General features: G+C 37.2%; 4 protein-coding genes across 11 annotated transcripts; 1 reads left to right on the top strand and 3 right to left on the bottom strand.

Moving 5' to 3' along the window:
- The first annotated feature begins 1,191 nt into the window (after positions 1 to 1,191).
- LOC137747410 (putative lactoylglutathione lyase, chloroplastic) lies at positions 1,192 to 5,287 on the top strand. Of its 2 annotated transcripts, XR_015956100.1 has the most exons (10): positions 1,192 to 1,374; positions 1,952 to 2,156; positions 2,238 to 2,362; positions 2,480 to 2,544; positions 2,889 to 3,101; positions 3,214 to 3,261; positions 3,868 to 3,975; positions 4,090 to 4,230; positions 4,412 to 4,568; positions 4,852 to 5,287. XR_015956100.1 is itself a non-coding variant. In XM_068487518.2 (9 exons), the coding sequence occupies exons 1-9, from the start codon at positions 1,233 to 1,235 to the stop codon at positions 4,451 to 4,453; spliced, it is 1,089 nt and encodes a 362-aa protein (XP_068343619.2). In that variant the 5' UTR covers positions 1,192 to 1,232; the 3' UTR covers positions 4,454 to 4,751. The 2 variants fall into 2 exon arrangements, 1 of the variants encoding a protein (XP_068343619.2); XM_068487518.2 differs by lacking the exon at positions 4,852 to 5,287 and having other exon boundaries at positions 4,412 to 4,751.
- LOC137728906 (phosphoinositide binding protein) lies at positions 4,570 to 7,655 on the bottom strand. Of its 3 annotated transcripts, none has more exons than XM_088684892.1 (9): positions 7,431 to 7,655; positions 7,052 to 7,350; positions 6,901 to 6,957; positions 6,307 to 6,378; positions 5,709 to 6,093; positions 5,377 to 5,532; positions 5,222 to 5,271; positions 5,032 to 5,089; positions 4,570 to 4,947 (listed from the first exon to the last, which is right to left on the bottom strand). In XM_088684892.1, coding segments are annotated over exons 1-9 (1,269 nt in total). In that variant the 5' UTR covers positions 7,432 to 7,655; the 3' UTR covers positions 4,570 to 4,756. The 3 variants fall into 3 exon arrangements, with proteins under 3 accessions (XP_088541018.1, XP_088541019.1, XP_068323843.2); XM_088684893.1 differs by having other exon boundaries at positions 6,901 to 6,954; XM_068467742.2 differs by lacking the exon at positions 7,431 to 7,655 and having other exon boundaries at positions 7,052 to 7,360.
- A 2,061-nt stretch (positions 7,656 to 9,716) lies between these two features.
- Positions 9,717 to 14,692, bottom strand: LOC137730545 (casein kinase 1-like protein 3). 4 transcript variants are annotated; one of them, XR_015956099.1, is made up of 16 exons: positions 14,275 to 14,692; positions 14,116 to 14,156; positions 13,614 to 13,683; positions 13,340 to 13,488; positions 13,016 to 13,111; positions 12,846 to 12,916; positions 12,652 to 12,713; positions 12,503 to 12,566; positions 12,189 to 12,273; positions 11,634 to 11,760; positions 11,359 to 11,441; positions 11,111 to 11,192; positions 10,825 to 10,961; positions 10,516 to 10,686; positions 10,027 to 10,381; positions 9,717 to 9,921 (listed from the first exon to the last, which is right to left on the bottom strand). XR_015956099.1 is itself a non-coding variant. In XM_088684891.1 (15 exons), exons 1-14 carry the CDS (start codon positions 14,348 to 14,350, stop codon positions 10,519 to 10,521), a joined length of 1,311 nt encoding a protein of 436 aa, XP_088541017.1. In that variant the 5' UTR covers positions 14,351 to 14,560; the 3' UTR covers positions 9,923 to 10,381; positions 10,516 to 10,518. The 4 variants fall into 4 exon arrangements, 2 of the variants coding, with proteins under 2 accessions (XP_088541017.1, XP_088541016.1); XR_015956098.1 differs by having other exon boundaries at positions 11,105 to 11,192; positions 14,275 to 14,527; XM_088684891.1 differs by lacking the exon at positions 9,717 to 9,921 and having other exon boundaries at positions 9,923 to 10,381; positions 14,275 to 14,560.
- A 1,016-nt stretch (positions 14,693 to 15,708) lies between these two features.
- Positions 15,709 to 18,256, bottom strand: LOC137729096 (aldehyde oxidase GLOX1). Of its 2 annotated transcripts, none has more exons than XM_088685580.1 (3): positions 17,730 to 18,256; positions 17,323 to 17,493; positions 15,709 to 17,191 (listed from the first exon to the last, which is right to left on the bottom strand). In XM_088685580.1, the coding sequence occupies exons 1-3, from the start codon at positions 17,822 to 17,824 to the stop codon at positions 16,021 to 16,023; spliced, it is 1,437 nt and encodes a 478-aa protein (XP_088541706.1). In that variant the 5' UTR covers positions 17,825 to 18,256; the 3' UTR covers positions 15,709 to 16,020. The 2 variants fall into 2 exon arrangements, with proteins under 2 accessions (XP_088541706.1, XP_068324063.2); XM_068467962.2 differs by having other exon boundaries at positions 17,323 to 17,483; positions 17,730 to 18,251.
- Between the last annotated feature and the right edge of the window lie 1,857 nt (positions 18,257 to 20,113).

Genomic DNA, 20,113 nt, shown 5'->3' with positions numbered 1-20,113 from the left:
AATTTTGTTTTCTGCTCACACTTTAGGATTATAATTTACATTGAAAAATGGTGCAATCACTGAATATTTATTTTTGGGGCGTGAGAGCTGAGTGGATCCCCATCGTTTCATCCATTTTTCTGGGGAATTAATATTCGCAGTGGCGTATCCATGAACAAGTATCATCGATGCCAACTTTTATATGATGTATTTGCAATCGTGGGATGATCAGCTATAAATAGTTGTTTTTTTTTTTTTTTTGGTAAATAAAGGTTCATTAAACCAAAGGGATATACACAAGGGCCACCTCCAAAGACCCAAGCCGAATGCTAACATAACCCTGACCCATACACAACCCTCATGCAGAAAACAGACACACACAAAAAAAAAAAAAAAAGCAAAAATCCCAGCTGAAGGAGGCCGACGGTACCCGCCGCCGTAACCCCATGTAAATCAGCCAGCCAACCCCAAGTTGCCAGAATCGCTTGATTTCCCTCACAACAACCGAGCCATCCTGATGAACATCTCTTAAGTAGCCATGTAGTTTTAGCACTACACCAAAACGAACGAATTTTAGTTAGGGAGATTGTATTCACACATTCCGTATTACTTATCTCACTCTTTTAATTTTTTTAATATTTTTTTATCAAGTGTTAGTGGTGTATAGAAAATATTAAAAAAATTTAAAAGGTGTGAGATAAGTAATTTGGGATGTGTGAATATAATCTCTTTTAATTATTATTAGCTAATTCATTATTATTAAGGGAGGACCAAAACTACTACAATAACTTAAAAGAAGTTTTAAACCGATTAAGAACCCATCACTCTATCTACTAGAATATTAAGGACTCATTTGGCAAGTGCTTTTAAATGACTGAAAGCACTTTTTAAATAAAATGTTTTTGGGTTTCAAAAGCACTTGAAGTGCTTCATGCTAAAAGCACCAATTATGTGCTTCTTGCTGGAAGCACTTAAAGTAATTTTCCAAAATTAACTTGCATTTTTATTAAAGTTTAGTTCCAAAAATATTTTATCTAAAAATAATTTCAATCGTTTAAAAACACGAGCTATAAACCTCACATTGAAACTTGAAATGAAAATATTTCTATTAGAAGTTGGACCAAAATCCACGTCATGAAAAAAACAAATGGGTCCATCATTAGCACATGCAAGGCCCAATTACAATCTCTCCAGCATGCAGATAACTCCTCAGAGTGAGCGAGACTGTGGTGCAGAAGAAAGGGAACCAAAAAATGTCATCTTTATCGGCTACTCTGAATCTCTTAAGACCCTCTCTGGCTCCATCGCCACCGTCCGTGAGGTTTTTTGGTGTGCGAAACTCTGCCTCTTCTTATTCTACTTCCCGGAGACTCGCTCTCTTTCAGCTCGGCTCTGGTAATTACTTCCTCCAAAGTATCAAAAACCCATGTTTGTTTTTCCATTACATTTTGTGTTTGTGAAATTATTGATTAATTGTGGGTTGTTTTGGTTTTATAATTTTATACTGTAGCAATAGAATTTAACTCAAATGTGCAATGTATATGTGTTATGCTGAGTTCTGGGTTGAATAATGTATGATATAACAGAGTGGAAATTTTTTGCTTCATTTTTTTCTTCTTGGGCAAAATCAATGTAGTTATATCAAATTTCGTAATGCGGTTTTCGTGAAGATTAAGAAAATTCAAATTATACGAAAGCTTTAGTTTAACTGTTATAATTCTGAAGATACATTGCCTTTGCATAAGTTCCTATATCAAAAAGAAAACCTTTAAATTAATTCCAATATAAAAATAAATAAAAGCTGTGACCTTTACATGATTCAGCATAAATTAATTTGTCTACTTTTAATCAAGTTAAGAATTTTAACAAAGATTTTGGGGCACTCGGTTTAATTAAATTTACATTTTGATTAACAAAATATATCAGTTGGTTATAATATGCCTTGCGCTTATGATTTGGGGTGGTTTTCCAGCTCTGCCTCAATCACAACTATTAGGTGCAAAAGCATCAGAGTTGCTAAGAGGAGAGGGAAACCCTTTAGAGGCTGCCCCAGTTGCGAATTTGGCACAGGCAGGCACCGCTATTGCCAAGGAAAATGCACTGGAGTGGGTAAAAAATGACAAAAGAAGAATGCTTCATGTTGTCTATCGTGTTGGGGACTTGGACAAGACTATAAAGTATGCGTCTATTTAGTAGAAGAAATATTGCTTCCGTATCGCGTAGTTCTTTGGACAAGACTATAATCTTTTGTGATGCAGATTCTATACTGAATGCTTGGGGATGAAGCTGTTAAGAAAACGTGACATACCTGAGGATCGATATTCGAATGCTTTTCTTGGATATGGACCAGAAGAATCCAATTTTGTGGTTGAACTTACATACAGTAAGTATTTTATAAGTAATTCTGTGTAGTTCAAGATTATTTTGTAGTTTAATAGAAAGACTTTTTATATTGTATGCTTTCATATGAATGTGAAATTGCATTATGTTATACTCGTAGATTACGGAGTGGACAGGTACAACATTGGGACTGGTTTTGGCCATTTTGGCATTGCAGTTGAAGATGTAAGTTCTTTTTTTCTTAATATCGCTGTGGTTTTTCTCTCATGACAAACTACTCTTATTTGTGCGTTTTCTTGGTTTGGATTTTTAATTCATTGTCCATCTACTGAACTATAAAACCAATGAATTTTACTTACAATTACAATCAATACTCTTCTCAGCTTTAACTTTTAAGCTGAATGAATTCATTGTCTATCTTTTTACCTTCTGTCTTTCTCTTTTGTCCGTTCAACATCCGTACTCTTCAGAAGCTTTGGAGCATTATCTCTTACAATTTTCATTTCTTATCCATAATGTTTTATATGCCAAAATTTTTTTTTTCTTCAAGTTATGCAAATTTTCTGTAGGTAACCAAAACCGTGGAACTTATAAAGGCAAAGGGAGGGAAAGTTACCAAGGAACCTGGTCCTGCTAAAGGTGGCAGTACAATAGTTGCCTCTGTTGAGGATCCCGATGGCTACACGTTTGAGCTTTTGGAGAGAGGGCTTTCACCTGAGCCCTTCCGTCAAGTGATGCTTCGTGTAGGTGATCTTGACCGTGCTGTTAACTTTTATAAGAAGGTGAGATGTCTTAAACGAATTTCTTTTATTTTTTAAATATTTGTTCCTGGTTCGGCTTTTTATAGGTAAGCTTTCCTGAAGCTTTGACCATTGTGTTTTTTTTAACAAGAAGGCTTATGGGATGGAACTTCTCCACAAGAGAGATCAACCTGAATACAAGGTAACTTCACACTTGCGGCCCACTGACAAATTCCCTTATAGGCTGATACGCATGATACCCTTGGAATAATAGAAATTGTGACGGAAACATGCCATCGCAAATTTGCCATTTATGTGGCTGTTTGTGTAGGAGTGATATGGGCATGAAGACCCTTATGAATTGATGTAGTGCCCATACATAGGGATACCACTTTGTATTTAGAGGCCATCTTTTGTGAGCTGTCTCTTCATTATTTTCACAATGCTTCTTGCTTCCTGGATTCTGGGTACATGGCAGTAGTTGTGTACTGAAGGCATCCCATAACATACCTTCATGCTGGATTATGATTTTGAGCCTGACTGCTACAGGGGCGACTCGTGAAATGTATTCCCACCAATTAGAATCCTAGAACTAAGTGTCGCTTTATATAAATTTAGCCGCTGTTCTAACAACTTTGCTCTAATGTCTGCCCGCAAAAAATACATTTTATGAACTCGCCATGGTGTTTAGCCGTGTCCCCTTCCCCTATTTCACCCTTCTAACATATCTGATTAAATAGAAAACAATTGTTTAGCAGTATTTACATTTTGCTACTCTACCTAATAGCTGGTTCTGCTTGTTTACCAGTGTGCTGTTGCCGTGTTGGGCTACGGTCCTGAAGATAAGAACGCAGTGCTTGAACTGACGTACAACTATGGGATCACAGATTATGACAAAGGAAATGGTTACGCGCAGGTATTTACAAGATATTTTGTTTCTCAAAGCACTGATATGAGCTATACCAGTCTGCTCACCGATTTCCATGTCATTATACGAAGAATACTAAATCTGAATCCCAAATTGTAACAGATTGCAATAGGCACAGAAGATGTTTACAAGACTGCAGAAGCAATCAAACTAAGTGGAGGGAAGATTATTCTTGATCCTGGGCCTTTGCCAGGTATCAACACAAAGATAACTGCTTGCCTCGACCCTGATGGCTGGAAATCGGTATGTCCTGTCCAATTTAGTTGCATTTTTTTCTTAGTCGGTAGTTCTGGTACCAATTAGAGTGCAAAATTCAATATTGAAATAGCACATTGGTGTTATGTCATATTCGTAACTTTTATCATGAATCATTATCATATTTTAAAGCAGACGATCCGATTTTTTTGCCCTCCCCAATTTGCAGGTCTTTGTTGATAATGCTGATTTTCTGAAGGAATTAGAGTGAAGAAAAGCGTCACCAACAACTCAAAAATTGAGCCTGTGGAAGATTTGTAACAATTTTGACTGTAAATTATCCTAACCTCCTAACGCTACTTATCTTGAAGCAGCCATGAGAGAATGTATCCAAACCAAACTTATAGATACATTACTTTGTATAAGATTGTAACAGTTGTTATAAGTTCCATTCTTTCCCACTGAAACGTAGATATAGAATTGGATTCTGAGATAACTGCACATTGATTGTTGTGAAAAACTTAACACGTTCAATTTTACATAAATCCAAATTTTAACCTTTCTTGGAATTGTGTTATGTTGGCATGAAATTCAACATATGACGGATCCCTTCAGTCCACATATGTTTGTCACCTTGACTTCTGCATTCAAATTCTATTGTCCTTTCAGCTGTTTTTATCCCAAAGTATGCCCTTGGTTTGCTGCCGTCTTCTCTTTCCCTGCCGGGCCAAGCTGGGATGTCACAGTAGACTCCAGAGACCACACCTGCATGCATCACAGCGTGGCATCACGGTTGACAGGGTAGAAGTCGATGTAAAATGTTTGATCAAGGTATGAGAATTTTCTTACATTTCTTCTTTTTCGTAAATGTTCCCGCCATATGCTTGCTTTTCATTTTGGCTACAACCTGTTATTATTCCACTTCTGAATAAGTATTTGGTGATGCTGTTTTAGAAATAGTAGGTCTATAACTAATCAGTAAATCTTCAACTTAGAAGTTGATACTCTTTTCCAAATTTTCGTGTATCGGGTATTTTACCTGCCCATTTGAGTTAGTATTGAAAGAAACCCTCTTCCAGTGAAGAGCACCTGCATTCATAAGTTACATGATGGTGTGTTCAACTTATCCATGAAGTTATTTAGCTGAATTCATTATTGCTGCATTAGCCTATCTTAATAATGCCGTTTGTTTACCTTTCCTCGTACGTTTAAGGAGCTCCCCTCCATTTGAGACAAAGTTCAATGCTGCATTTGATTGGTTGCCTTCACATCTCTCCTCGGCCAGAGCAACAGTTGTGCCACCGTACTCCTTTTGCAGCCTCACTTTAAGTGTGGCAGCTCCACGTAAAGCTGCGCATTGATCATAAACTGCTTTAGCTAATTCAATCAAGTTTAACCGTTGCTAATATGTTTTAAACTAGTGTGCGCTTAGCTTTATTGAGTTGTGCGTTTGATTAGCTTAAAATTTGGTTGAATATACGTGTAAAACGATGGAATTTAGTACATCTTGTAGAGTCTTAGTGTACCTGTAGCTGCTCCTGCAGTTAAGGTCATGATATCTCCATTAGTCCTTGCATTAACTGCAGAACTGACAACTGATACAATATGATCATGCTCGGCTCCCATTTCCTCCGCAATCTCAATGCAACGCGAAGCGACTAGAGCTGCTGCGGATGCTAGCGCAGCTGATGTTTCCATCCTCAATTCGGATACTGGAGTTTTCTGGTGGGCAGCTGATGTTTCAGGAAATACAGTTGAAGCTGCAATTGATGCTACAGCAGCAGCAACCCCAGCCACAGAAACAGCAGCGTGCAACTGCGCATTTTGGGTTCGGATTTCATGCTTCTTCCTCTCCTTCTGATCTTTTAACCATCTGCCCATTGTTTTCCCTCGCAAAATGCTCTTGTATAGCTGCAGGGATACAACAATGAGGAATTGAAAAAATACGACGACAAATGATTTTCGGACACCCTCTTTCCTTCTGCCCGTATTTGCATTCTGGCATTTCGATTGAATTAATCAAAAGAGAATCAAGGGACATAAATAAAGAGGCCCACGGAAATCACAATTACGCTTCAGGAATTTCATGTACATGATAAGTTGAGTGGTGAAAACTGAAGTTACCCCATGATTGAGAAATTGTTGCTGGCTGGAAAGGAAGTCTGGGTGGAGTGCTTGGTGTAGTAAAAGTAACTCCTGCACATATTAACCGGCCGTAAAACAGTAAAAGTTCCTGGCTCTGATTGTGCCCCATTATACAATATTTAAATCGAAAAAAGAAGCTTTTTGTAATCCAGTATTAGTAATTTAGTATATATGATAAAATAGTAGGTACGAAATTATAGATTTGGTTTAAAATCATGCACTCGTGCACATAAACACATGATGATGATTCTGCACTCCCAAATCAAATTTCAAAAATAATATAACCTCCAAGCAGACATTCATCAATTATACGCGTTAGTTGGTCTAGCAGCACCAAATTTCAAAAACTATTCACAAGTCAGCCCTCAAAATTCATAGTTACAAAAAACACTTAAAATCGCATTTTATAAGGAAAAATTTTGAATATTAATTTTTATTATATGCGAGTACTATTAGTTGTCAGAAGCATAAAACAATTATGTCGTCTACTCATATCATATTAACTAATAGTTCTATCACGTGCATGTGTTATGGTACCAGACGATCATTTTTCAAGAGAGAGAGTGAGAGTACCTTCATCTCTTCACTGTCTCTTGGCGAAACTGGAGGGCTAACTCCACTGGGTAACTGCTGAAGCAGCCAAGATGTTCATAAGATCACATCTAACACAAATATAGATTATGGCATAATTTGCTAAGTATAATTAAGAAACTAATTAACCTACACATTCCATTAAACGCATGGAACTTCTGTCGTGTGATTCAACACCATCATCAGAACTGAACGCTAACTTGTCAAGGGTCTTGGAAGCAACGTTCGCACGTGTGTGTGAAAGAGCTTTGGAGATCTCCATGGCTGAGAGACTCCACGATCTGGCCAGAAACTCCATCGACTCCGTTGGAGTTTCTGGCGGCGGCGCAGACGACCCCGCTGTTCCGCTCACTATACCGCCATTTTCGTCTATGTTCTCCAGCCCGCCATGCAGTAGTCCGTTTGTTGAGCATTTCAAACCGCAGGAGCTCACTATAACCATAACACACAGAGTTAGATTACACCAGTCATTATTTAAATAAATAAATATTATGAAGTTTTTGTTTTCTTACTTTTGAAGCCAAATAAATATTTTCATTCAGTGGTGACTCATCGGAAAAGCTCTGGTATTGGGAGCATCTCAGTTGAGCTATGAAAGCAAGAGTGAATGAATGAGATGATGAAGAGGAGGGTGTACTATGCAGTACCTATTTAACATGGCTTTGCAAAAGTAAGTTGCATGCTTTTTTTATTGAAAAATACTTGACTTCTCACGGCAATAAGGCTACTAATATTTTATGGCACAGAAGTTGAGTGGTAAAAAATAACGAGTTCAAAAAAGTGAAGATGAGAATGATTCTTTGGATGTGCAAGCATATGAGGACGGATAGAATTAAGAATGAAGATATTCGAGGTAAAGTAAGAGTGGCCGCAATTGAAGATAAGATCAAAGAAAATTGGTTATGGTGGTTTGGACACGTGAACCGAAGATCGACAGATGCTCCAGTTAGAAGATACGACTATGAGACAGATGTCCGGAACAAAAATGACAGAGGAAGATCTAAAAAAACTCGGAAAGAACTTAAAAAAAAAATATATATATATATATAGCATTTGAGCTAACGGAAGATAAAGCACAAAATCTAATGAGATAAGGCTTGGTTCATGTTGTTGTTTGTGTCTGCCAGTGACCTTCAATATACATATCAATTCTCATTTGCAATAACAAATGAATGACTCCATTACACGTTAGGAATGGACATTTCTTCCTTGCAGACAAATAGTAATTTGACAAGTGCATTTCTTTTTTTCTTTTTGTGTTACTATATGACTTCAGTAAACATGTCAATTTTGATTTGCAATTACGGATTGATGACTATTCAGCTAAAAGAAGCCAAACAGTGTTCTTATTTGTTGTGAAAAACGTTACTAATTTATTAGTGATTTTAACATTTTATAAAAATATTTCTACGATTCAAAATAAAATCGACACAGATAAAATAAAGTGTAAAAATCATTTCCCTACAAATTCAAAAGGACACAAATAAAGCTGAATAATATTCATCTTTTGTCGCCACTTCATTATTCCTTCTCCTTTTCCTCAATTCAGTGCTTTATTATGCATAAATAGGTAAAGATCCATTTTCAGAGCGGCCATTGTTCATCATTACCAGAGTTTCCTTTTGTCACCATTATCTTCGTCTTATAGTTATATACGGGGCTGACGGGCCCTTGACAATACAGTGCCCTCTGGATTTCAAGAACAATTTATATGATATAAATATATTATCACGTAATGTTCTATGTAATAAAACAAAAATATATATAAGAAAATTTACATGTCTTTATTTTATGGGAATTTTAACGAAAAAATTCCGATACTGTTCACTTTAACGAAAAATATTATTTTTATATTAAAAAGTCAATCCTAATACTATTTACTTTACTCTTTATTTTATTTTTATTATTAAAACTCAAAATTTTCAAATTATTTTTATTAATTTTCCTTTATTTTATTGATATAGGACGTGAGCGATACACATGTGTCCATTCTCCTGAATTTGTGCGATCCATGGGCCATGGCCGCCACGTCCACCAAGCCTATAATCATGAAATCTAGGGAATATTCGACCAAAATATATTATGCATGAAATCTAACGAATGTGTGCCCTACATTAAGGTTTAAAGTAAGTCTGTGTATAAAGCTGCTTCTTCACTTTCTCATGTACATAACTTTTCTAGTCAAAACAAGAAAACCAAAACACTTTTACTGTGTCCGAGTAGCGTAAAGGGTTCTTTCTACGAGAAATTGTTCGGTGGAACTGTCACGCAAAGCATAATACTGCAATTATATTATAATATGTGTCCGATTTACTAATTTTATACTTTGAGCATACAAATCTACCATTCACCTACATTATAAGACATGAACTAATAACGAGATGCTGCCACAATCACACCCGCGTTTCATTTTTGTACTTCCACTCCAACAACCCTCGTAGGCTTGAACTTCACCATCACAGTAGTGGTGGCATAACTTAATAGTTTCAAGACCCACGCAGCACGAGCAATTGGCATCAGTTTAAGATCCAACTTTCATCATTACTTGGAGCCTAATCATGTCTTAGTTGTGACTTGTGAGAGTGAGGACCAACAATTCCGAGGTCCCCCACTCCTGCATGCAATAATTTATTTAAAATTCGTGATTAATTATCTTAATCCAAATAATCATACCCCCTAATCTCTCAGCCTCACGAGGCTGATACACTACCAATTTCCGACCTATAAAATTCAAAAGTGGCAAGTAACAAATACAAAGGGTTATAGAACGCCACAAGAAGTCCATGAACAAAAGAGGAGAGACAAAATTTAGCCTTCTAGAATGGATGGAGAAAACATCTTTCAGACATTTGTATTTATGTGACGTAAGAAAATGCATCGTCGGTTCATAACTACGATTACGATTGGCATCGGAGGACTTAGGGTTCGTTACTGCTTCAAATTATGGACTGCTTAAAGCTTCAATGAGATCAAGACGCCCAATGAAGTTCTCCCATTCAAGATCTGAAGCAAAGAAAAATAACATTAATGAGCATTTTATGTACAAATGAAACACAGCAACTCCAAGAGGGACATTTCCCTTGAGAAAAAGGTCAATGTAGTCGATACCTGAAATACTAGTTTACTCTTTTTTCCAGGTTCTGAAGGGCCTGGTGAACATATCCAGGGCTTTGATCCGAAAAAGATTTAGAACAGAAAGCAACTCAATCCTGAATTGAATGAAATACATGGTCAAAACAACCTTATAACGCCGCAAAAATGGGCTGTCATTTTTGCCACCGATGCACCCGCAAACTCCATTCTGTGGTGTGAGGTCCAAGCACATCCTGTGCGTTCAAGTTTTGCCAGTTGAAGTTTTCACATGTGTTATGCAATCTGACATGGGAGAAAACAAGCAACCCAAACTTCATGGCATTTGCTACCGAAAGACACATGCTCTGAGCAATCTCCTTCAGATCTATAGCTGAATAAAAAATAAAAACCAAGGCTGAATGGCTTGAAAACTATTTATGCAGTTTGGAGCGATTATCTTTCAATTGATACACAAAACAAATGTAAAGCATACAAAAGATAATTTCGCACGATAAAAATCCATACCTATTACTTTGCTGAAGAAATTTGGTTTACTGGTGGCATCCAACTGCTTGAAGCACCATTTTGATTCCCAACTCTACGGCCTAAGTTTGCATTTTCAACCGGCCCCTCTGGTTTTTGAAAATGTCTTCTGAGAGAAAATGCAGTAGGTGGCATAGGTGCATTACTCGCATTCTGAAACAATTACCCAGTACAGCATAACATGAAATACATGAGTACATCTTCCGTGCAAACAGGAATAGATATTGGAGGTGACTCGAGAGAGATACATGCAAAAGCAAACATTAATGGTTTACATTACAAGTTACTTACGTGTTTCTCAACAGGATTATTAGCACCCGAATTCTGGGCTGTTGATGATCTATATTGCATATGAACATCTGGATGCGCATGATTGCTTGGCCGCTTATTTGCTGTGACCTCAGCTGGTCTAGGAACATCATGAATGCCTGAAATCCATAAATAAAACCTTAGACATGAAAAATATTTGATAAACCAACATTTTCTGGGTAAACAGACTCCTCAAGAATGTAAGCAACAAGGCTCTAGTATACCAAAAGCTTTCCCTCAAGTGAAAACCGGAGTACAGGACCTTTACCTTTAAGCCTCATCGCATCCGTAGGCACTGATTGACCGCTAGGAATTTCTCGACCAGAGACAACTACAGGCGGCTGCGGTTTCTGAGATGAATTTAGAAGAAACAAAATCAAACAAGTAAGAATGATAACATCGGTACTTGGATGGAAAATTAGATACATACAATGAACAGAACTTGGACCTGTGCATACAATTTTAGCAGCGGTTAATGGGAGAAAGTAATAAAAGAAAGTGTAATGAAGTACTAACAGATGATTGACCCTGAGTCCTTGTCTGCTGTGCCTGCTGGTATTTTAGAATTGTCCAGTCAAATATATAGTCAAACTCGTATCCTGTGAAATATGGAAAGCAGTTTTAAACATCAATAGACAAAGACTGCCAGTTCAAAATACACCTAGATCAGCACATTTAATAATTCTATACACTTTTCCATGAAGCAGAAGCTCATTTGTACAAAGCACTGGCATTTTTTACAACTATTTATAGGTTGCAGGAATATAGAAATGGTGAAATAAATATCATACCTTCGCGACTAAATAAGTCACGAACTAGGCGCTTCAAGAATGCATAATCAGGGCGTTGATCAAATGTTAAAGAGTGGCAATAATGGAAATAGGATGCAAACTCCACAGGATGCGACTTACATAAGACCTGGAAAACAAATGTGACATCAGTACATAGAGAATACAAATTTAAAGACACAAAAAGGATGCATCATAAATTCTTGCTCAATTGTAATGGATCTCTGGAAAGCTTCCAAAGAAATTAGTAAACCCCACTCCTGAAAAAAAAAAAAAAAAAAAAAAAAGGGCAAACAAACAAAACAATCAAAAAAAAAAATTTGGAAGCTGTTTTATAATTGCATACTTCTTGATAAGAATTCTTAAAACTTGAACTCATTTAGATTATATGGGACAATTCCCGGTAAACTCTATATGTAACATAAAATGGGAAAGAACTAATACAAATGCCTAATACAAAAATTTAGGAGACGAGGTGTAACAGAAACAGCATTCAACAAGTCAGCCATGTTGGATCGAGTTCTAAACATGATCCTCCTATTCACAAGATGCACATACCTCAATGGGAGTTGATAGCTTCTTCTCACAAATCTTATCATATTTTTGCTTCTTTGTTGCAGCTTTTAGACCCTGCCAAGGAAGGCTAAATGCAGAAACCAATTAGTCAGCCAGGCCAAAAAATAGTATAGAGGAGTACCCAGATATCTGGTCAAAACATTGTGCGAAGAGTGCTTGTCATCAAAATGAAATTGCAATAGCCAACACATCGGTTTCACCAATAAAAGTAAATCAGCAAGAATCCTAACTGGAGTGGAAAATAATTCAAAATATAAAATTCTCATTCAGAAAAGAGGTTCGACTTTATGGCATACCTTCCTCTTAAGAAGTACAGAAGAACATATCCAAGTGACTCCAAATCATCCCGACGACTCTGATCTAGAACAATGAACCAAAAAAATGAGAAAAAAAGATAGGCAAAACATTTCGAACAAAATTAAATAAACAGTACATCTCTACTTACCTATTCCCAAATGGGTATTGCAACTAGCATAGCGTGCAGTTCCTGTTAAGCTTTTGTTTTCTCTGAATGAGTTTGAAAAAGAAAAGATAAACAACACATACTGAAAAGAGAAATACTGTTGAGAGTAGGAAAAGCTCATTCAAGACACAAAATTCCCACTAGATTTAAGCACGAACCAAATTATGGAATTTTACCTGTACGGAATATGCCGGTGTGTATTTTGGTCCCGAAATCTTTTTGCAAGTCCAAAATCAATAACATAAACCTGATAAATGTGTATTTAACAATGGTTAATAACTGAGAAATCCTATAAGCTTTATTGTTCGTGCAAGTTAGATGTTGAAGAGGAATGCATTAACATTACCTGATTTGCTTTCCTGCCAAGACCCATGAGGAAGTTGTCTGGTTTGATGTCTCTATGCAAAAACCCTTTAGAATGTACATATTCTATTCTTGTAATCTGCAATTGAATGAACAAAGGAATCATATTTACCGATCTGCAAACATTTAGCATTCAGTAATCAGGTGCGGGTTTTAAAAAGTGAGACATTTTAAATTGCAACTGACGAAATAATATGGCAAGAATTTATGTAAGCAATCCATAAGACAGAAGCAAAACCGCTTTCTAACAACAACTAATTATAAGCTTAACAAATTACAAGCCATCAAAGATAATATTCAAGATTACCATCTGATCAGCCAACATTAAGACTGTCTTCAGTGAAAACCTCCTCCCACAGTACACAAAGAGGTCTTCAAGACTAGGTCCCAGCAAGTCGATGACGAGGACATTATCGTCCCTATCAAATCCCGCCCATCTTATGCTTGCAATACCACCTGAAGGGTCATAAACTCAAGTCATTATATATATGTGTGTATATATATAGTGAAAATAAGATCCAAGGTGATAGCTTATGAGAGCATGTAGTTCCAAAAAAACACTACTTCTATTGAATCCTTACTTCCTCCCTGTAGAATTTTATAAAGCTTTGCCTCGTACAAAAGTTGTGGATGTTTTGTCTTGTTATTTTCCTGCCAAAATAAAAAATAAAACAAATTACAACCAATCGCTCGTACATCATACTATTCGTCTGCCAGAAACGAGAACAGTTAAATGAGAACAATGCTTCCCCAATCAAAACACAAATCCATTCTAATCCCAAGATAGAACTTCCGACTCCAAAATGCACCCAAGTTATGAAATTCTTGAAATTTTCGAGACCTACAATACTATCCTAACATGCACTCGCCCACCCGAACCAAAATACGTAGAACCTTACCTAATTCTGACACAAGATTCCACTAACAATCACAAGAACCATAATTTGATCAGCTCAAAACGCAGGCTATTAATTTACATACAATGCGGACTCAATTTTTTCCCGGAAATTATTTTCCTCGAAAACAAACACTCAAACTATCCGATCACATTTGAAAAATGAATGGGATCGAATCGAAACTTACAATCTTCGCCGCCAAATTCTCGCCAGTCTCTATATGCGTTGCTGAAAAACAAAAATCAAAATCAAAATCAAAATTTATAAAAATTAATCAGGAGGATCAAAAATAACAAAATTTTAAAGCAAAAGGGGGTAAAAATAGCTAATTGAAGGATTCACAAACCCAGATACAATTCGCCGAACGATCCGCTCCCAATTTTGCGACCTAATTTGTACTTCTCTGCGATGATCCTCTCCATAAAAAGCCCTAATTTCTCTGGAACTGATTGAATTCGTCGACGAGGAGAGAGAAAGATAGGGTTTTTAGGGCGAGGTTCAGATCGAATAGCAGAGACGACGATTCGGTCGAATGCGATTTGGGGATTTTCAGGGAGGGAGAGAGGCTGAAAAAAATAAACGAACAGGACTCGGATGGCGGCCACAGATGAGAGAGACGGGATCTAAAAAGTGAAAGTGAAAAAGAGTTGGGCGAATATGGTAATTACGGATCTTGGCATGAGGGGTAAAATTTGGTATTTGTGAAATTTGGGGGTGGGTATTGAATTCCTGAAAGTATTGGGAAGCGCAGCTACGGTGGCGGTAAAATTATTTTCAAAGTGTTGGAAATTAAAAGTCGGTTGTGGAGAATTTTTTACCCAAATAAAAAAAAGGTAAAAAGTAAAAGTCGGTTCTTCTGTTGGTCAAAGAAACGAAAAGTTTCTTTTTTTTTTTTTAACAAAGAAAGGAAAAGTAATTAACTTACCAAATTTTGTTTTTGTTGGAACTAATTACCATAGTAATTAATTAAGAGAGAAGACAAATAAATTAGTTCAAGCCTTTGAAATATTGTATAATATTTGGTTTTTGGAATAGATGACTGACCAAAATGTTTGAATTTGGACTGACACTTGCTTAATGCTTAAGGGAGAAATTTGGATGATAATTATGTTGTTTTCCCTAATCATACATTGTTTAACAAGTATATTTTTTGTCACTTAGTACTACGATCTAGTAGTATTCCTCTTCACTTGTAGGTGAGAAGTTTTAAGTTCGATTCTCGCCAAAGGCGAATATAAACCACATTATTGTTAGCCCATTATAAGGTTAAGCACATTTTCTCTCTCTTAGTGTAGATAATATCGTTTATTAAAAATAAAAAAACAAGTATATATTTTGGAGTTTGGTAGAGTAATTTGGCTGTTATGATGTTGTTGCCTACACATATATCTAGTTGCATCTTATTGCATAAACCATTACAGCAACTCTCATAGTAACAACAGTTAGGTTAAGTATTTTTTCTTTTTCTTCTACCCCTTTTGGTAGGATTTTCTTTTGCTGGCCTTATTGCTTGATCCAATATATTCAAGATTTTTTTTTTGTAAGAAGTAGGGCTGGGTTCAATTCAAATCGGTTCGATTTTTTGTTCAAATCGGGACCGAACCAAAATTTCGGTTTGTTTGGTTTTGTCCATTTTTTTTTCGGCTTTGGTTTTTTTTTATTCGGTTCGATCTTTTTATTTTTTTTCGATTTGGTTCTGAAATTTAATCCATCAAATTGTTAGCCCAGTCCTCTAATTCTAACGATCCTAATCTTGCACAAGCAAAAAGTACGCCAACCATGGCATAGCAATTGGGTTTCAAATTTGCCTTCAGGCAGTGGAGATGTACATTCGCATTAAATTTGCCTTCGGTTTGGTTCGGTTTTCGAACCCCAAAAACCAAATTGAACCAAATCAAATTCGGTTCGGTTCAGTTCGGTTGGGTTTAACAATTTCGGTTCGGTTTTTTTTTTTTTTTTTTTACTTCAGTTCGATTTGATTTTCAGTTTTTTGAACCCACCCCTAGTGAGAAGTATATTCAAGTTTATGATACAATCAATGAAAATATGTATCAATGTATGTACAACAACCCAAAAAGATGCACGAAATCCTCTATGCAATTTGCACCCATATCCCAGAACTCGGAACTCCATTGTGCACAACAAAGATCAAATAAAAACCCGGTGGAGCAATCTCCGCCGATGGCGGCGCGGCAACCTCCACCCGAAAAAATTCCGATTCCACATTTTCCAACTTCTTTATGGCCAATACCAAAAGCCTTTGGCCCATGGAAAAACCATGGGTTGTGAAAGGTGGCGAGTACATGGTCACCTTCAAATCTGATTGGTCCACCTCAGCTTTCTTCAACTTGAACTCCACCACAATATATCCTCTGTATTTTACCATTTTGCCCTTGTAATCGGATGTTATCGCGGGTCGGTCCGAGATGAGTAAAGGGTCGAAGTATGGTGGGTAAAATTTCTCGACCCGAAGTTCTGTCGGATACTTTACGCCTGTGAAATTGTAGTAATAATTTGTGTTGCTCCCAGCCACTAATATTTTGCCATCTGGCAATAGCATAGAGGTTGAACCATACATTCGCGGTATGGTTGTCGCCTTTAGCTCTGTGAACCGTTGGGTTGTTGGGTTGTCGGGTCTATAAAGTAATGGGGTCGGGTTCGGATCCTGTGCGAAGTTCCACCCTGCTATTCCCTTTTTGGCCCCATTGACTATAAGGATATCACCTGTGGGAAGGATCAGCAGATCTCCCATAGTCCTTGGTGTTGGCATCATCTCTTTCTGCCATGTGGATTTTGGGTCCGTTATGTCAATCCTTCCACAATCTTGCAATGCAGTTACGAAAATACCCTTCTCAACTAACTTTCCAGCTCTAGGATCCGCTCCACCACATATTATGATTTCGGCCCGGATTGCTTTCGGGTTCGGATCACTGAGATTTATGGGTAGCAATGCAGCCGTGCCGGATGCAGGGTAGTTTCGAGACCCACCGTCAAGGACAGGAAGCTCCCGGACAATCTTGTTGGTGGTCAGATTGAGTAGAATTGAACGCTTATTCGCGAAGATTAGAATGTTGCCATCCGTGGAAAGGAAAACAAACGGGTAGAGATTATTCTCAAACGGGTCAGTGGTCTCTTGGAGAAATGGTAATGGAAAGTAAACATCATTAGAACCTCCCCCCTTAGGGATATACTCGTAATTGAACATGCGCCGGCCTCCGACCAATATGAAATTGCCATTTGGCAATATATGTTGGGTAGAGAACCTGTTTAAAATGTAAAATACTTAAGATTAGTATCATCAATATTCGTTTTAACTCTACAATCAATAATTTACAGTTATTTATAAGCACATCAGATATAATTAACAAAAAACTAACAAATTAATATAACATACCATCTTGAGGTAGAAAGTGACATGGGGTGCTCCTCCCAGTCACAGGTATTGCATCCAGAGAGGTATCTCACGGACCTCCCTCCATCAGCCCATCCACCAGTTTGCACAAGGGTGCCATTAGCTGATAATCCACCAGATGAGCACCATGTGTCTGTCAAGATCTGATTTAAACTAACAAAGACAAAGTAAGTTACAGCAAAACAAATCGAAATATGCACAAATATTTGAACTGGTTAAATTTTTTTAACCAAAAATTGAATCGAGACGCTAATACAAACAACAGTTAATTTAGTGCCTTTATACATTTTGTTTAGTGTTCTTCGTTCTTTTTTTTTTCGATTTAAAGTTCGTAACCAATTCTCAACATATTATGTAGTTATGAAACCCTTAAACTAGTTTATACATACCTTAAGCGGCCTAGTAGCTGCAGTCTCAGTGTCAAATTCCACAGCATGAGCCCAGCAATCCAATTCATAGTATTCTCCAGTTTCATCCCTCTCATCGAAAACCCGACGACAGTCTCCAGGAGGCAATGAGATCTCCGATGGACCGAAACCGGCAGCGTCAAACATAATGGCCTTGTTACTATTAGGCATGATGGTCATGTGCATGGCCGATACACCTGAATTCTCAGAAACCAATTCCCACCCCCCGCTATACTCTCCCTCATCATACTTGTTGGCTCCATTTTCTTCACCACCTCCATTGTATATAACTATGAGTGGGGTTTCAAGAACCCTAGAGTTTCCAAACACATTAGGGTTTGTGAGATAGTAGGCGAAGAAGAAGAGGGAGAGAAGAGGGAGGGGTTTGAGAAAGATGGACATTATTTTACAGGGTGCGCAGAAAAAGGATCTTTGCAATGTTTTCTCTTATTTCTTGGTGCTCCTTTTATGCCTTCTAAAATTCTCCAGCTTTGAATGACTTTTTGGATGGTTGTGCCATCTCCAACTCACCACTTGAGTTGTTCACGAAAAACCATCTCGCCACTTGAGTTGTAAAAACCGTTAGGCGCAAGTTGGGCAGCGAATTGAAGTCTAGCGTCTAGGTGGTTAGATGGCCTAAACGGATTTAAATAAACTTATTATATGTCGGATGAATAATTATATTGGGATACATAAATTGAAAAATAGAATGACATATAGATTAGAAAGTATTAGAACATATTGAAAATATAGGGAATCAGAATATAATGAGTGTTCATCGAAATATTTAACAAGTTTCTTACAATTTAACAAGTAATTAAAAAAATGCAAAATAAAAGTTATCTATTTTCTGTCTAAGTGAGAATGGCGACCCAAGTGGATGCCTAGGGGGTTGCTAGGTGGGTTTAGGCGGACACTTAAGCAAGTCTAAGTTTCATTTCTTAATTTTTAAACGCATAAGTATTAATCGAAGTGTTAGCTAGCTGCCTAGCGCTGTTACATGTAGGAAGGGCTTGGGGTTTAGAGATAGAGTTGTAGGTAAGGTAAGGTAAGGTATAGGCAATAGCGGATGAGGTGCGAGTGTTGTTGCGTGCATTGGAATGTTGTGGCATGGATGAAATGGCTTCTTTTGGCGTCATTTCTCTTGACGTTGGTGAATAGTGAAAGGAACACGTCCGTCTGCATGTTGGACCATTTGTCCCATATGTGACCACTTGTTAATTAACCACAAACGACATAGAATATAATCCACACAAAATTAGAAAGGAAGAACTAAAAGACATAATTGTATAGTTATAAACAATTCGGAAGGAAGAATTAAAAGACATAATTGTATAGTTACAAACAACTCGGAGTAAATTTTTGTATGAAATTTATGTTTCTACTAAAATATGAGCATCGAACACAAACCTAATTCGTAATTTATGTTCACTATTAGTATGTGAGCATCAAAAGCAAACCAAATTCGTCACAGAAGAAAGATGATCAATATTCCTATCAAAGCAAAATCCTTTTTTCGATGTCAAAACAACTCTCAATATCCATAACCACGGCTCCACCGTTCACAAATAAATAGGTTGAAAAATGAATTGAATTAGATTGAAATTTCTATCCCCGATGGAGTCGGTGTTTGTGTTGGGAATAATGTCAATATTCACCATGAGCTGTATGGATCATAACCCTGTTGTCTAATGTTTTATGGACAAAAACATTGAGCATGCAGGAATTTCGGAGTGATCTGGTTGCCCAAAGGAGCAACACAAACACCTAGTCTGTAGTTTAGTCAATTATTATTTTGTTTGTTGTTTTGTTTGATGGCCATTTCTATCCATGGGCACGTACGACATTTGGAATGTTCAACTCTGACAAAACTGAACGACAAGGGCATCTAAGGCGGAATTCAACTGCATCTAGATACGATTTGTCATTTGATTTTGAGAATAAACCCGTCAACATGTACTCTGTTGAAAAGTCTGGTGGGTAATGAATGCCTACAGTACTTTGGCAGAAGTTTTCAGCATTGGTAGAAGTTTTCAATGCCCATGCAAAGCAAAATTGAATTTGTAAATGCATAGAGGTTGTATTGTCAAAGATGTGTGCTTGGAGTTGCTCTATAAATAGAGCACTCCGTATACTTTCAATAGGGAGCAGAGAAAAAAAAAGAGGAAGAGGAGAGGAGAGAATACATAGAGTTATCTTTGTACTCCTATTATTCCAAATTATAATGAAAGCATCACTGCTGCCCGAGGACGTACTCCAGTCACACTGACTGTAGAGGAACCTCATAAATTTTGTGTCTTGTTTTATTTATTCCACTGTACACACATCGTCGATTTTATAACACGTTATCAGCACGAAAAGCTCTC

The sequence above is a fragment of the Pyrus communis genome, chromosome 15, assembly GCF_041283825.1.
Source record: "Pyrus communis isolate YQ-2024b chromosome 15, ASM4128382v1, whole genome shotgun sequence".
Classification (NCBI taxonomy): domain Eukaryota; kingdom Viridiplantae; phylum Streptophyta; class Magnoliopsida; order Rosales; family Rosaceae; genus Pyrus; species Pyrus communis.
The sequence above is the reverse complement of the archived record's forward strand: the minus strand, read 5'-3'. Positions and strand labels throughout refer to the sequence as shown.